At 41.2% G+C, this 17,692-nt stretch overlaps 1 protein-coding gene across 2 annotated transcripts in view; it reads right to left on the bottom strand.

Moving 5' to 3' along the window:
• Positions 1-2,343: 2,343 nt before the first annotated feature.
• tnmd (tenomodulin) overlaps positions 2,344-17,692 on the bottom strand; it is a 34,083-nt gene continuing 18,734 nt past the window's right edge. Inside the window, exons 4-7 of one of the 2 annotated variants that reach the window (XM_081698705.1) lie at positions 11,607-11,714; positions 7,985-8,144; positions 7,297-7,427; positions 2,344-2,968 (exon numbers count right to left, since the gene is read on the bottom strand). In XM_081698705.1, the coding sequence (XP_081554831.1) occupies positions 2,759-2,968; positions 7,297-7,427; positions 7,985-8,144; positions 11,607-11,714 (609 nt within the window). In that variant the 3' untranslated portion in view covers positions 2,344-2,758. The remainder of the gene's footprint in view (positions 2,969-7,296; positions 7,428-7,984; positions 8,145-11,606; positions 11,715-17,692) is intronic. The other variant, XM_035532419.2, reaches the window with a different exon arrangement.

The raw sequence follows: 17,692 nt of genomic DNA, 5'->3' as shown, positions 1-17,692 counted from the left end.
TGATGGCAGTAGCAACACATCCCAGTGATCCAAAATGGTCACGGCAAGAAATGTTTGCATTCGCCCTCCCCACCTCCCACACACACAATGCATTCTGGATGTGTAGCGGTAGTTCAGCTTCACATCATGCAAACTGCTCCAAATCAACCGACGGGCACGTTAAGCGCCAGGAACAAAAACAAACAGCTTGGTAAATTGCAGGTAAATTACAACCCACGTTTGAAGTGCTAACAAAAAGAATTAATTCCCATGCCTACTTGTTCAACCTTGCAGCCACACAAGCAAAGCCTGTTTTCGGCTATTCTGACCCCGGAGACCAAGCGCCCACTGCATTCTGCAGCAGTGTGCATGCCTGTCCTCCCACCAGCATAAACAGGCTTATGGGGATTTGTCCCGTATGTCTCCATCAGCTACACAAATGCAGAGTGCAGGTGTAACTGCAGAAGACTGGGCATAAATGTGATTTACAACTGGAAGCTATATTGAGATTCCTAAAATTTTAATTTCACATTGGCCATATGCTTTGCCTTCCAGTTATTCTTCATTTGGTTAAATTATAGATTTGGATGGGCCATGAATCTGACTGTGTATATACTGCATCCGCCAGCATTACTAATACAGGGCAGTTTAATATGGTTGAAATTTCTATATGCTGTTAGGTATTTTCTTTGTTAGTTATAGAGGAAACTGATGCAGAATAATGAACGGGTAATCCTGCTGTGCTTGCTTTACACGTAAATAGACAATGCTCTCCTAAACTCTTTTCTGGTCGTTTAGATTTGGATAATAATTGCTGAGCTCCCTCTAGCAGGCTACCGTGGACTACAAAAACTATCGTAGCCAGTGTGTTACATGTCCACTAACCTGCAAACATTTACATATTCACAACTACCAAAAAATCATTCAAGGGAAACGTAACATTTTCAACAGTACGTTAGAGTTTGATAAGACTTTGGGCTGAATTGTCTGTTTGTGTGCCTGATCATTTAGCTTATTTCACCCACTTCTGGATCCCTTATTCCCCATCCTAAGGGTCCTCCTTTCATTTAAAATAATTTCATTAGAACTTGAAGTTTTATGCTTACATTTTTTTGTACTGTTAAATGGCTGAACTCACACCAAAATATTTCTAAATATAAAGACATTGTTTACGCATTCAAATTACATTCACAATAAATATTCACTACACACCCATTTTATTTCAAATCTTAAATCGAGATTCATTTTTATAGCCTAGATATACTATGTAGCTTAATTTATAGCACTGTCATAATGGTCTACTAAAATAAAATAAAATAAAAATAAATAAATAAAAAATGAGTGCAAAGTGTTTCTAAGTGCTTTTCAAGCAACGAGATGAAAGAAACAGGAAGTGATGTTTTACACATGCCTTCAGTGCATAAGAGACTGAAGCTCTCTCCCGATCCTCTGCTTTGATCCAAAGTCTTCCCTACCACGCCTCTCAGGTTACTATTATGGGAGAATATATCTAAGAAGTTCGACAGAAGAGGAGACTACTCAAAGATTCTGTCGTTGCAGACGTTAGTGGTAGAGGGACTTCTCCATCTTTGATATGGGACTTTGGTCAGCATGATTGATCTGCGATCAGTTTTTTGATTTTAAGTTAAGTGAGTTTTGTCTGAATACTAAATAAAATTCTTTTTAAAGAACTGTGTCCACATTAAAACGGCTCGTTATATGTACAATATAGATGACAGTACTATGTCAGTCTCATTTGTTCTGAGAACTGAGCCTATCTGAGAGTGTGATTAGCCATTTCCTGAATGATGCCATATGAGAAAATAGGAAGAGCTGAGCTACTGTCTGTGTCTGCAGGGCTGAATTTACACTGAACATTCACAAATATATATTATAATATTTTAGACGGTTGGTGATGCCCATCTGATAAACGAGGTTGTAAACACTGTTATGTGTTTGTTATAATCACATACACTTTTTATTCCTTTTTATTAAAAATGAAATTGCTAAAAGAAACACAGAGGACTTTAAAACTGTAGAAATGTAATTAACGGAGCAACCCTTTACTTAGGCCAAACCCCCCTGATTGAAAGCAGCCCCAAGTCTGCAATTATAGAGCTGTATAAGTCAGGGAAATATAGCACTGTGGCCAATGTTCACGGCAGTTCAGCACAGCTGTAAAGAACTACTTTTAAAGGGCTGACTTCCGAAGTTCAGTGAGAAAATCTAGTATTTTATTTAATCTTGTCTGGTGAATTTTATACGTGTTTAAAAATAAAAATGATAGTTTTGTGTCAGTACTACAAATAAACACAAGTTGAAATGCTAAACATGCCGAGTACTAAAAATATATGCAAATCCATATTACCTATACAGGTTTATTATAATATCACCCAAATACAGTAGAATAGACTATAAATTGAATCAAGGGCCCAATAGATGGTGGAAGCCATTGCAGGCTACTAATTTATGGAACAGATGACCAACTCTGCTATATGACTTCTCATTTGAAGTCCAGTAAAGAGCTTTTATATTCCTCCACCAAACACTAAAGTTATGGAAAACAAAGGAACAGCTGTTTCTCAAGTGTCTGTTGCACAAAGTTATATAATATACTTATTGTTTGCTATAACCATCATGTATGATTTGATGGTTACTGTGCTGTAAAGGTTGAATTAGAAAAGCACCATTTGAATGCACACGACACCCCCACAAACGTATGCAGGTTGGTGCATGTGTACCCCTGAGAGCACCACGTTGTCTTGTCTCTGGCTCTCTCTCACACCCTGCCCAGCATCCGTGCGATCCACCAGTTGCAGGGCATGACGATCTGACAGATGACCCTGCCGCCCTGGTACCAGTACGGGTATGGCCAGTAGCCGAGCAGGGGCTCGTGGTAGCGGCGGCAGAAGCGGTAGCCGCGGTGACAGTACTGGCAGCAGTAGCCCTGCTCGTCAAGGGTGCTGTCCAGCTGAAGTCCAATTTCAGTCTGTGAAGGGCAGGAGGTCAAAGGGTCAGCCAGGCAGCCAAACAACTCGAACTCATGCGCTCTCTAATAAAGCCCTGACACATGACTGACGGATTGATTTTAGCAAGGGGAGACAAGGGGAAAAAAAAACACCTGCTGCATGGGAATGGAGAACGGGTATGGGGTGGGGACAGACAGCGATCGGAATAGCATTTAAACTAGGTGGCCTCCGTGTGAACTGCTGGAGCATGGAGCACTGTATAATACCTTTGCCCTTTCTGCTATGATAGAAGTGGGAGGTCCTACTGCTGTGCTTCTGATCCATGGGGCCCTTCGCTCTGCTACCTGGTCATCTTCACCCAGAGGGAGTTCGACACCGCCAGCCACTCAGATGATTACACTGCCGCTTTCATCTCGACCCTCCCACCCTCCCGCCCAATCAGGTGTGCCACTCTGAGCGCATATAAATGAGAGCTCCTCGCGCCCCCCACGCCGGCAGTCTGCTTTAACCTTGGCTAAAGTAGACGGCACGTTCCTAAAGCAATTAGCAGTGAAATGATCGTCTAACAAGGATCCGTTGATTTGCCTGCCCTGGCAGGATGTGAATTTCTAGAAGGGCTCAGTGAAAGCTGGGCAAAGGGTAAATTGGGTAGAATTAATGGCCCATGGCCTCTCCCATTGTCATGGTGAGCATGTGCCCTCTTCAGATTACCTAGGGCTGAGCACCATGCCTTTGATCAGCAGCTGCACTGAGATGGATTCGGAGAAGTGCCACTTAAATCTATCGCACTCCCTAACTGTAAGAGAAGATGGCACTCTCGACTCTGCACTGTTTTGACTGACTGCATTCCAATCTGTGGCAGCTGAACACTCCTTCGAGACAGTGTGACGCTATTTGTCTGATTAAAAACCACTGATGTACAGCCAATCAAAGCCATTGATCTATGAGGGATGCGCAGATGAGGCATCTGCCATAATGCAAAAGGTGTGACTGAAGGTGAGGGAGGGATACAGCTCTGAGAGGACAACTGTACACATTCAGCAGACAGAGAAGGCCTGCGTGCATCGTCTCAAATCTGTCTGACTTCTAAGGAGTCTCACAGATGTATCACCAGTAGTCCATATGTGTGACAGTTTGTGTTTCCAGTCTCAATTTCATTCTGATTTTCTTTATCACTACATATTCACATGTTTTTAAATGACAGCAACAAGCAGAAATACGCATGTCATCTGCTTTCAGCTCGTTGTTCAACATAAGCTTTTCAGGTACGATTCATCTGTCAAAACAAATAAGGGATTATATGAATAAATCTGTCCGAGCTTTAAATTTGCTGAAGGTGGAAAAGCCTCTCAAATGACCGCTATGAATTACGGCAGTCGCTCTTTTTTGTGTCTTTTTGTAGCATGTTTACAAAAGCCACACAAGATGGACCATGTAGGTCATTTTGTAAATGAAGCTTTAAAAAACAAGCCCAGTGATGCTGCCAAATGCCAGTGGCTCGTTAAATGATCACAACCACTTCATTGTGATCTCTGACTGACTGCTTTAGCACAACCATCCTAATCTCGGCTCTCCAATACCACAACTAGGCCTTCCTCTAATCATATGCAGTAAAGCAGTCCTCCAGACAATAACCTCATCTTTCCATTAGTGAGATCCTGAAGTGCAGCACTACTCACTGGAATATTATAAAGCCTTGTATTTATAGCACATAGTCGTGCTAAAAGGTAATTGGTGACATGTCCCACTGCTCACATGTACAACAGAGAAGATGTGATTCATATCACGTCTGAGTCTTCACAAGCACACTAAACAATGATGAATGGACTGAATATTGTATCCTCCTAATGACAGGACTACAGTAAGAGACAGGTGTATGATGCCAATATCATATGATTTATTATTCTGACAAATGCGTGTGGGCAATTACTGAATCATAATGTTTGTTGGGTTTGGGGTCCTCACTATTAAGCAAGCATTTATTATGGGCTAAGCACTATCAGTGAAGTTATGATTATTTTATCAGGTCCACACAGAAAGCCACACAGAAGATGTGGGGAGTACGAATTTGAATAATGAAATATGATTAGCTAGCATAACCAATGAAGCAGACATTGCATCTTAGAAGTCAATTAATCAAAGTGATCTTGTTAAGATTTTTTTTTAAAAGCATATATTACACTACCTTTATATTAGAAATTTCAAGAGTGTGTGGACCCCAGTGGTCTGAAGTTAAATGCTGAGAGAAACACATCTGTCCCTTACAATAAAGCAAAGTTAACCCATACTAAATAAAACAGCATTTACTCATTTTGACAGAAATTTAGCTTAGTGTTTAACATTTCTTTTTTTTTTTCTTAAAATGTATACTCCAGTTTGTAATGTTAGTTGTCTCCAGTTCTACCCACTAGCTAACCAATTCTCCTCTCGTTGCACAACACCATCAAAACAATCACCAGTTCTGCCTATGTCAGTAAGTAGATGCCTGGATTGGTTATTGCCTTGTTGAGGGATGGGGTAAAGGGAGAAGCATCCAACCCATTCAGAGAGCAAGGCCAATTATATGCTCTTGGACTCCCAGCCAGGGACAGCAGTAGCACTTAATGTGAACAGAATACTTAGTCAATAATTTTTGTGGCATGTGGTACCTGTTGTCTCTTGAATACTGAATTTTCACACCTTAGAGACTCATTTCACAGATACATGCCGTTAAACATGGATATCTTAAACACGTCTTAAGCTTAATTTTGTATGTCGGGATTAATCAAGATGTCAAACATTCTGTACTCACTTGTCAGCTCTCACTAAATCACACTTGCCTTCATGCGTGAAATGATTAGTTCTTTGTACAGATGGATCTTTTGCACAGACACCAGAAGACACTCCATGGTCTCTAAAGTTGTTGCACTGTTAGGTCAAGTGCTCTTCACCGGCTCCTTGATGAAGCACCGCTTGCAGTGAGTACCTATCAGCCTAATCCTGGAGATACTGAGGCTGTGGAGTTTAAGCATCAATCTGCAAACCAGAGCAGCTTGGGCCAGGATGCTGGGTCATGCGACATCCCATCAGCCCCACGAGGAGTGCGCTTACAAGTCAGAGGGCCGCCCAGACTCTGGCCCAGTCATTAGAGGCTTATCCTCAGAATGTAGGTCAAGGACCACGATGCAATTCCTCGGCACTGCCAGATGATAGTTATCCGGTTTAAAAGATACCCAGAGCCACGCTGGCCAACAGTGCATCAGCATGCCAGCAGCAGGAAAAGGTCAGCCTCACAGATCTCGGTCCTTCTGTCAAAGTTACTTTGATGATATTTTACAAAATGCTCATCATGGGTATAGGCCCACCAAATGGAAAAAAGAAGAAAAATGTCCTGCCCCCTGCTGGCCACCGAAGGCCAGTGGCGCAGGGAAGGAAGGGCGAGTGCCTATGCAAAGTGGAAAGGTCTAGAATATTCGGCTTCCCGCTGCCATCGACATGACTCCAGACTGCAATTACCAGGAGCCCCGTCCCCTCAGGTACGCAGAGGCCTTTGTTATCGCTGCCGCCACAAACGCAGCCTGTCTGGGCTTGGCCTTGGCTCTGGCTGCACTGGTATGTATTACCCAGCTGATAGAAGCTGGAGGTACTTCAAAAGGAGAAGTAGGTTTCATCTCCGGGTTTACTTTAATTATATAAAACACCGACAAGACAAGCAGGTGTGGCATTCCTGGGCCTCTACAGATAAACCAGCCTGTTTTTTTTTGTCTTTTGTTTTTTGTGTTCTTTTTTGTCTCCCTTTCTTTTGTGACTAGACTCAGAATGGGAGTTAGACAGCATTTATGTTGCAGTTAGATGCATGATGTGCAGGAGTTTTTCAGTGGGGGGGGGAGGGATTATGTATATACCACGGCTGTAAAAGCCAGTTATTTAATGGTTGGCCAGCCTCATCCCTTTAAAAATAAACTTTTTTTTTTTTTTTTCAAGCCTTGATAATTAAAGTGTGATTAATAAATGTATATATTTGTTAATGAGTGACCTTGGGAGACTGTCCATGTGTGTTTTTTGGCACATTAGAGAAAAAAGACAAGGCAAGAAATGTTCTTGCAAGGGCTTTTTGGAGCCTCGTTGCCTTTGAAGGCTAAATATCCCTCTCCATTAAGTGGCAGACACCAAGGGAGTCTTAAGTGCACTGGCCTGATTTAAGCAGATATATAGAGCAAATCCAGTGCCCCGTGGTCCACACAGTCTGTTTTGAGTTGGAATAGGGAAGTCCAATTAATGAACGATTTATTTGAAGACATGATCACGGATATCCAGTTCAGTGGTCTCAGCACGTCTCATTGCACAGGGCCTCAAGCCTCACACTTACATAGTCGTTTACTGGCAATTGGTCCATAACGTCCCTGGTCTGCCGTGCTCCTCTAGCGTGTGTCTCTGGGGTATCCGCAATATCCTCCATATCCTCTACATCCTCCATGTCATGGAACTCAGCCTCTGGAGCTCAGCAGGACAGACATGAGAGAATGGGATAGGAGCTTAAAATGAGTATAAGCCAGCATACAGCGACTAAACATACTGTGCTGCCTCAAAGAAATGTTTGAAAGCTTCTTTGCTGTCATTAGATTTTGTTTCCCATCCATGGTTTGGTAATATATGTTAGTGATTTCCTTTTTGGGGGAAACTTAACGTAGTGTTAGTAGGTTAGTAGATCAACGACATCAGTCAAAGATAAGCATATTCAGGTCCTCAAACATTTTCAAAGTCTTTTCTAAATAGGTCAGTTTACTGCTTTCAAGGGAACTATAATGAACTATATTAAAACAGAATATCAAACTAAAATAACCTCTTTGAACCTTTTTCTGTGTGCATGATGTACATGGCTATTGCCTTTTTGTTGTTCATTGACAGAACCTGTTGACTAAAAGCTATACAGTGGCAACATAGAGAAATGCAAGATGGTGGTGTTCACCTTGAGCGTTTGTTTACTTTTCATGCCAACTCACGATATGTTTAGCAAGTCCATCTGATGATTCCAGAGCTATAACTACAACAGGTACCTTTAAGAGGAGATGGATGGATCCAGTGGATGGGCAGCTCCGTGCACATCTCCCAGATCTTGGAGTTGAGCAGGAATGTTGTGTCAGTGATTGGCCGCTCAGCCGGGATCCACACATGAGAGTCCACCACCTGCACATCCACTTCACCATTCTGTCCTACCTGTTAACAAGACATATGTTACACCTTGCCTCATCATCTCTGCAAAGGCCCAGCCTGGACCCTGTGCTCTGGACCGTGCCTCCACTCCCTTATGCCACATTACACTTTTCTTGTCCACTGGGAGCGAAAAGACTAACAACCAGCCATGGCTGCAATATACAGTTTGACCTCTCTTGTAGACTACAGCCATTCACCTTAGCTGTTCTCTATGCTTTTTTTTCATTAAACCCAGACTTCTTCCATCTTTTCTCCTTTCTGCAGGTAGTACTGGTGTTGCATTTTAAGTGTAGTGCAAAAAGAAGGCGGAAACTGACTTTAAAATGACTTTAACGCTGTTCAGTGGTGACACTGGGTGATGTATGGTGCAGGCCCACAAAGTACAGTATATCATAGTGACTCTCGTCTCCTCCCTCTTACAGTACTATGCAGGCCGAGCACTATTAACATGTTTAATTTGTTGATACCACAGTTCATGAGCTGTAAACTATTATCGTTTAATGATAGGGAAGGCATATCATTTCTAATAGAGATATATGAAGTACTTTGGATAATGTAATCCCATAAAATATATGTTTGCTTTTCCCTGTGTATATGTAAATACAAACAAACTCTCCTCCCATTCCCTTGTTAATTAGGGGGGAGAACAGAGTAAAGGTTCACTTGACAAATGTTTTTACAAGGTGATTTTCTCCCAGTCTAAAGCTTAATTGCACATTAGTTAAGCTTGCTGTAGAATCCTGGGGCTATGGTTTGAGCTACTGCCATTTATATTAGGTCGCATTCCCCTTTCCTTAGTTTTCTTTTTCATCCCACCTCTCGTGCGCCATTAGAAGTTGTTTCTCTGCGTCCTGTCTGTTTGTTGTGAAGTGGCACGGTGGTGACCTGTGGCGAGGTAGAATCCACAGCAGTTCCACCTGATTAAAAGTGGCATCCACTTTGCCGCTCCCTTTGACACAGTTTTCTGACTCTTAAAGCGCGTGCACACACACTCACACACACGGGCGCGCACGCCACATGCTCCACCCCCCTCCCGACATCACGCTAAACTAATGATGACTTGGAGGACAGCCTGCGTGCCCCAGCGGAGACTGCTGTTTTTAAGACGAAATTAAAACTGGGGCTGCCAGCACACTGCAGCCCCAATTTAATTGGCCCTCTTAACTGCTCAAGCAAAGCACGCCTCCCTCACAAGTAAATAGAAGTTAGGCCACTGATCCTGCATCATGATTTTCAATGCATGTTTGAGAAATTACACCAATAAACTCAAGGGGAGCATATCTCTGGGGAGGTATGGCAGAGGTCATGGCAGAGGTGAAGAGGAGCAATAAACACATGAAGATACACGCAGACGGAATTGTGATCGCACGGCTGGTGTGAATCCAAGCGTCTAGATCGGCTCCACCCGAAGCTGTCTGACACTGAAGACTCGTTGTCTCTTCATTTTCTCTTTGGCTGAAGAAAGCTTCCATTTGTTGAACAGAAATCCAGTAATTAATTCCAAAAATGTTTGTGAGCCTAAATATAGTCCCTGATCTTGTTTACTGGCATGCCACGCATTGTATCTGGTATGAAATGTTGATGTGCCACTGACATTTGTGGCCCTGCACAGAGTGTAAGCTATCTTAATGGAGAGGGAGAGCGTATGGAATGGACAGGAAGGAGACTTATCCTGAGAGAGTGGGATCTGCTGGAGAAAAGGTGCGTGATTTCATTGGTCGCATTTAGGCAGTGGGTGACTAGTGGGAGGCTCAGAGATTGCCTCTTTCATAATTTCTTTGGCTGAATAAATTGGAAATTGTAAAAATACTGGCAGAAACAATTCATGTTTGTCACCTGGATGTACTCGGGGGCTGCTTTATTTCCTTATCAGCTGTGTGCAGTTTCTTCTCAGCCTGCATTGTTTTGTGGCGAGTGGCACTGAGGCAGTGGAGCTGGGGAATGTGCTCACATGCCCTGTGGCTGGCCTGCACTTGGCGCTAATAATGCTGGTGTTCACCCATACCTGCTTAACATGTTTACAACCAAACCCCCCCCCCCACTCTCTCTCTCTCTCTCTCTCTCTCTCTCTCTCTCTCTCTCTCTCTCTCTCTCTCTCTCTCTCTCTCTCTCTCTCTCTCTCTCTCTCTCTCTCTCTCTCTCTCTCTCTCTCTCCCTGGCAGCACACTGGCAACTGATTCCTCTATGTCACTGCCAAGTTTATTTTGGTTCTCAGAGATTTATGCAGGGTAGGAATGCAAACGAAGATCTTTAGTCGCCCTGGTTTAATTCTCCTCCAAGCTCGTGGCTCAGGTGGATTCTGATGAGAGTTTAGTCTGTGTTTTGATTGAAATGGGAGCTCATGGTTCAGAGTCTCCAGGTTTAGAGAGATGTGTGCTCATAGTCAGCACAGCTTGCTCTAATCCCGCACGATGTGTCCTCCCCCAGCTCCTCTCTTGGCCCACTCTGATTGATTTCACATCTGTGAAATAAGGCTGGTCTGAAAAGTCTAATTAGGTTCCACAATGTGCAAAAAGAGGGAAATGGCAGAGACATATGGCGCTTGCTTTGCAATTAGTATCTGTAAACACGGATTAGACAGTAAAAATAGGAGGTAGAGGAACTGCAGGCTGGTTTTGTCTATAATGCCTTCTGTTCATAAAGTCAAAGAGGATATTTATGGCTTGAGATGACAATAGATCTGCTTCTATCTTCCCTACCGTATGGGAAGTGCAAGAGATCAGTCCCTTTCCCTGGTAAATGTGAATAGCAAGGTGGCTCGTGTTGAAACCATATTTGAAGGAGAAAACAACCCATAGCACACTATCTGTTATTTTTGGTAATGCCAATAAATTGGGCATTTGATTGATAGAATTTATGCCATTACTTTTGCTGAGCATCACAGACAGCCATTAGAACTAAAGAAGAGAGATGAATCACTTCAACCCTGAGTCAAGTGAAATTTACGGAGCAAACATCTTCAAATACCATTTTAATGGTTTACCTTTCTGAAGGACCTCACTCTCTCCTTAAGGCTATTTGGACTGAGCCTTCAGAGGAGAAGATTAAAAATTAATATTAGTTCAGGATCGGTGGCAAACACCATTTGATGTGCGCCACAAAGGGGTTATGGGATTGTGGACTTTCTGATGGTTTCATGGGCACTGGAGACCCAAGTTTATACTTTTGTGGAAAATGCTGGAGGCAAGATGAGAGGCAGTGGGTGGGGGTATGTTGGAGGGAAGATGAGAGGCAGTGGGTGGGGGTATGTTGGAGGGAAGATGAGAGGCAGTGGGTGGGGGTATGTTGGAGGGAAGATGAGAGGCAGTGAGGGATGCTGGTTGTAGGGAATCTGGAGTAAATTATATTCTGCCTTTCTTACAACTCTTTTCTGCTGATACTGTTGCAAAATTCATGATTTTTTTTCTGTCTTTAGGAGCACATCAGTGGGAGATATGCTTCCAGAGAAGGTGTGCTTTGGCGTACCTCAAGCTCAGCTTCCTTCATCTGCAGCTCATCCAACTTGGGCAGCTCCTTGGTCTGAGTTCGGATGTAGCATCTGTGGTGTTTGGCAAACCTGATACCTGTGAGTCCCTTAAAAATATTAAGCAAAACACAAACATATAATAGATGTTTTACTAGATTAATTAATGAAGGAAAGGTAGAATAATTTTCTTACGAAGGTATCCCTGCAGAAATAGATAAGCAACAAAAATACTTCTATGAATAGTAAGTAGCATGTTAAGGAAAGCTTTTTCCAGAATGTCACTCATGGTCTACCTTATAGAATTTAGTTTTAAAAAATTACTTGAAATATATTAATGCATAAAGATCACATTAATACATATGTTAAAAGCACTTATACAAGTATGATCTTGAGCTGGAATCTCTTTAAAATCTATTATAAAAATAATATCTCATATAGTCTGCGTCAGACCTGCATATGATCCTCTGATCTCAAACTCCTATCAATCAACATCCGTGATCACACTCACTATGGTGTCACCCAATCACTCCACTGACTCACAGTCCTGCCTTCTAGTATACCTGATTCCATTAGATTCCATGTGATTTTTAATTTATTTCTTGCAATCGTTACTCTTATTATTATTATTATTGTTTAGGTTTCTGTTTGGATCTTTGACTTGGTTCTGGATCTGGGATCCTAGTTTTTTTGCCCTTTTGGTTTGTCAGTTCTGTATATTGTGATTTCCTCATTTTGACTTCTACTTGACTCTGGATGACAGTTTGATCTGACTGATTTTTTTGTTATACCAAGCCACTACAACCATTTCTGTCTTGGCTCAATGTTTTTTTTTGTTTTTTTTTTGTTTTTAATAAACAGAGTTTAGTTGAGTTTTTCCAGTCTGAAACCATAAGAGAAAAAGCGACTCCTTCAGCTGGAGAGTATGTCTTGGCACTTCATACTTTAGAAACAAGTATTAACTGATTGTATTTTGAAAGTAAGTAGTGGATAAAATGAACCTTCCCCATCACAGCTTCCCACAAAGCAGTTAAGTCTGAAATAACGATGGTGCTCATATGCAGTGATGAGACCTGTTCGCTTGTCCAACTAACAGTGACATCCATTGAAATGGATAACTTGCTACTAGAATACTAGGAGACCACATGTGTTTCCTTTCTCCTCCAGTACCCAATCCATCTCCCACTTATTCAAATATTGTGCAATGTAGTCTTTTCTCTAGAAGAAAGGCAATGGAGAATCACAGGTGTGCTTTGTCTGTATTTGGTGATTGGGGGGGGGGGGGAATGCCATCTCCTTCAAAATTGTAAGAATTGAGATGTCAACGAGAGTGTGAAGACATCATAATGCTCCTCTGGGTTGAGTAATCACTCAGAAAGCAGATATTTCTCATTTTTCTGTCATGCTGGTCACTTCATACTGTTCAGCTTTTTCTGCCCTCTGGATGTCTGCCTTGGATGGGCACTCAGTTACTCAACCACTCCATCTGGTTTCTAGCACTTTACATGACAAACTGATTTCTCTATTTCTCATTCACTCTCTCAGCTTTCCCATAATGTTGGGGCTACCATGGCTACAAACACTCACGTTTGCTGCTGAGACCCAGACATCATTTCTTGGTGTAGTTATTGTCATGAGTCACATCTGATTTCACCTGAGATTTGAAGGTCTGCTAAAACTGTAGAGAGTCTTCCCACTGAATGTAAGCCTGAGATTCCTGAAGAATCTACAAATTTATTATAATTTTTTTTGCCAGATTAAATTATCTGAACTTCCACCCCATTTTTCATATGATTATACTATATATTTGACAGAAGGAGGCATTCCTCCTTGTTCCAGAATCTATAATCTTTCCCAGGCTGAAATTAAAGAAATACATGACTAAGTCTTAGAAACCTCAGCACATGGATTCATAAGACCTTCCACTTTTCCAGCTGCAGCAGGGTTTTTCTTCATTCGTAACAAGGATGGGGGTCTTCGCCATTGCATAGTTTATCATGGGCTTAATCAAATAACATTAAATAATGCATATTCTCTGTCATTAGTCCCATCCTCCATAGGTGAACTAAGAGAGGCACAATACTTCAGCAAGTTAGACCTCAGGAATGCCTAGAGCCTGGTGAGAATTAGGAAGGGAGATGAATGGGAGAGAGCAAACAATACTGAAAGCAGCTACTATGAAAACATGGTAATGGCTTCGGCATGGCTAACGTTCTGAAGTTTTTCAGTCTTTTATAAATTACATATTTTTAGAAATATATTGGAAACGTTCGGTACTGCATACACAGATGACACTTACTTTGCTCTGTCAAATCGTCATATCAAACATGTGAGGCAAGTTCTAATCAGACTCCTTTAACATATCTATGGCACTGTTCACACCGGACATTAACATGCATCCTGGGTGATCGGATCATAAGTAGCCAACACTAAGTACAAGTGTGAACCTAAACCTATTGTAACAAAAGCACTCAAGCCACTTTTGAATTTGGGTGCATCAGACGACATTATATTTGTACTGTTAACAGTCATGTGTCCTGAAGAGTAGTTGACAGAAACAACATAATACCTATTGTCCTGCATGGAAAATATGTAATAATTACGAGACTGGAAATTACTCTGTATGTAGTTAAGCAAGCTAGGCTATTAGATACAAGATTGGATTGGTGCACCAGCAAAGCAAGTTGCCTCATTTCGACTTGGGCTGAAGACTTTAACAACCCATAGTGGAATGTGAGTGAGGATACATGAGACCTTTATGTCTCAAAACAATGCAGCAAAATAGTGTTTGTAATAAATGTGCATGGCACTTCTTTCAGTGGAAATTATGTATGCAGACCAGTCACATGTGGTCAGTCAGGACCCATTCATAATGCTAGGTGAAAATGCCAATGCATTTGGGCAGTTCCTTGTGATCACCTCATCCAAGACACATGTTAATATCAGGTGTGATCAGGGCATATGTGAAAGGAAAGAAATGCAAGTTGCACACTCAATTCACAATATTTCTTGGCATGTCATTACTCCCCAGGGAGTCATCTTGGATGGTAAGTCAAGGCGCTTCAAAGGTTTCAGAGCTTTGCAATTTTTTACTGCAGATTTATCAAACTGGATTGGTGGCATTGACTTAAATGAGCCATTCATCCATTTTCTTTGTTAACGGATCACAGGAATTTAGAATATCTGAAAAACACTAAATGTTTGTACCCCAAACAAGCTTGATGGTCACTTTTCTTTTTTTTTCATTTTAATTTCACCGTTACCTATCATCCTGGTTCCAGGAATCGCAAATCTGATGCTCTCTCATCTCCTCTCAAGGTAAGGCTAACTAATGCCCTTGGATAGCATGACTAGGCACAATTTATCCACGGGCAGAAATAGTTCTGAATTCCTTAATCCATGTCACAACAGGTTTAATTCCCTTTCAGTTTTTTTGTTATCAATCCCAGTTTGCCCCTATTTAGATTTATGGGAGCTGGTAAAAATTGACATTCTAGTCTAAATCTACATTCATCAGGGCATTAAAGGTTTTGTGCAAAATGTATGATGTTCTTTATCACATGCAGCTACCCCCCTCTGTACTGCATATGCCTGACACTTCACATCATCTTGCTCAAGCCTGCCAGTCCATGGCATGTGGATGAAGCCTCCCCTTCAGCATTGCTGCCTCCTCGTGTGTGTGTGGAGGGTAATCCTGCTTGTGCAGTTTGCCATCTCCTTGACACCAGAATATGAAGCAGTCAGCTGGAATACGTGGTGGACTGGGAAGGATATGGTCCCGAGGAAAGGTGTCGGCCACTTGTCAGAGATATTCTCTATCCTGGATTGATAGCAGACTTCCACCACACTCACCCTTACAACCCAGAGGGTGTCCTACTGCTTTTCATGATCAGCCTTATGGACTGCTCTGCTCCTACTTGGACTCCTTTGCAGTCTTGCATTTGATCCTCTGAACTCAAATGACCAACAGGCAACATCTGTAGTTGCCTACAATCACACCTGATTCTTGTTTTCACAGTTATGCCCTGGTATTTCCGCCCCCCCCCATTAAAAACATTCCTTGCAAGGTTTAAACATACCCGGCATGATGATTCTGAGCATTCTTTGAACTGAAATGAATAGAATAGAATTGAACTAAATCAACTGTATTTAATTTATTTAAATTCAATTGTTCATGCTTCTGTTTTGATCTTTTTGGTTTCTAGATTTGGGATTTTGCCTGTTTTGCCTTTTTTGCTTGTCCATTCTGGATATTTTGTTTACCTTTTTAAACTCCTTCTTGAACTGTAATACTGCAACAACTGTCAGCAAGGTCATTGAATTTGTCTAATGGAAGTAAGTCAAACTCACTAGAATTGTAGATTAAATCTGTTTCACCACTCATCCAGGTGTCCTTAAAGTTCAGATTATTTGTGATCTGTTGATGACCCTTCAACAGTTAATCATTAAGATTATACTGCAAATTCTCTGGCCACCCTCATTTCCTACTAAAACGTTACCATCTCCCATAGTATATCATAAGTAAATGATGGAAACATTATTTTAGGTTGGTCTACCATCTTTATTAGAATTTGCATGGCCAGGAATATGAATGTTTCTATCTATGTAAAGCTAAATGCTGCATCAAGTGTAAATTTGACCATATCTGCAACAGAAAAATCATTCTCTTTCCTGTCACTGATATCTCTGTTAAACCATATGCTTACTAGCACAATAACACTCTGCATATCCAGCTCTGCTTGTCAGTAAGTAACAAAAAAAAGCTAAGTGCTATTAAATAACAGAAAAAGCACATTGTTTATTTCAAGACATATTGTGATTAATTGCTATTCAATTTTGTCTAATGGCATGCTGCTTCACAGAAGAAGGGACAATTGTCTGATGTTGTGTGATGATTGCTGTGCCTGGTCAACCAGAAAATGAAGGAGAGACACTTCATTACAAGGATAAGAAATGAGGAAAGAATGGGACTTGAGTAATAAAATTCATGTTTTCCATTAGCCTGATTGGTGTAGGAATGCACAGGCACCGCCTTCCCATTGAGCCATTGGCTGACTGTGCTTTTCACTTGCTGGGCTACAGAGGCACCTGCAGCCCAGGTGCTGCTCTGGGTCCTGGACAGAGAGGCTTTCAGTGTAGGAGAACCACTAAAAGGGTTACTAGATGTGGGCTGAAGACCTTTGTAGGAAACCATTCCTATGCTCTATTTTTTGCAGTCGACTTCTCAGTTGCCGTGGTCTGTATTTGATATATGTTGAGGAAATATTCGATTTTAGATTTGTACTACCCTTAGCCTTTCTATATTTATTTCTATTTTTTTTGTGTTATGTAACCATGTTCTACTTCTGACACGCCCATATTGACCTTTCTCAACACTAAATGTATGCTTTCTTTATATATATATATATATATATATATATATATATATATATATATATATATATATATATATATATATATATATATATATATATATATATATGCATTTCTTGCCTCAGGATGGTTTGTCGTTTGAGCAGAGATATTTCCAGTCATTTGAAGAAACAGCTTTAAGGTATTTAAGATTTTGTTACAGAGGATTCCAGAAATACAGCCAGGATGAAGAAACCCACATTCTTTGCTGTCCATCTCCATTCTGCTCTGCAGCCATTCTGTGCTTTTCTATCCTTGTACAAGCAATTTTTTATTGCTTCTCTTTGAATGGGGAAAACTGGGAACTGACTTCAGAAGGTATATCCAGTTGAACAATCATATGGACAGGTGTGATAAAAATACATCCAGCATTGTTTAATGAGTAACACCCCATATCGTGTATTATGTTAACTTTTTCCCACATTATATCCCCAGAGATCTACAGATCCAGTGTCCATGATGTTGGCTGGATTTGCTGTCAGAAACAACAGAAAGAGGATATTATCTTTGCCTCCCCAGTCCTGCTGTTAGCTTTAGTGTGTGTAATGACTTGAAACATCTTGTTCATACACTTATCAACTGTAAACTGCTGCTTACTTGAAATTATATAAAGTTATATGTATTTAAAATTTTTTTTACTTAAATAGTTTGGCTTAGTCAGTTTTTGTTTAGTCTC

Source organism: Electrophorus electricus, chromosome 16, assembly GCF_041902795.1.
Source record: "Electrophorus electricus isolate QZ-2024a chromosome 16, ASM4190279v1, whole genome shotgun sequence".
Lineage (NCBI taxonomy): Eukaryota > Metazoa > Chordata > Actinopteri > Gymnotiformes > Gymnotidae > Electrophorus > Electrophorus electricus.
Note: the sequence above shows the minus strand (reverse complement) of the source record. Positions and strands in the feature narration are given on the sequence as shown.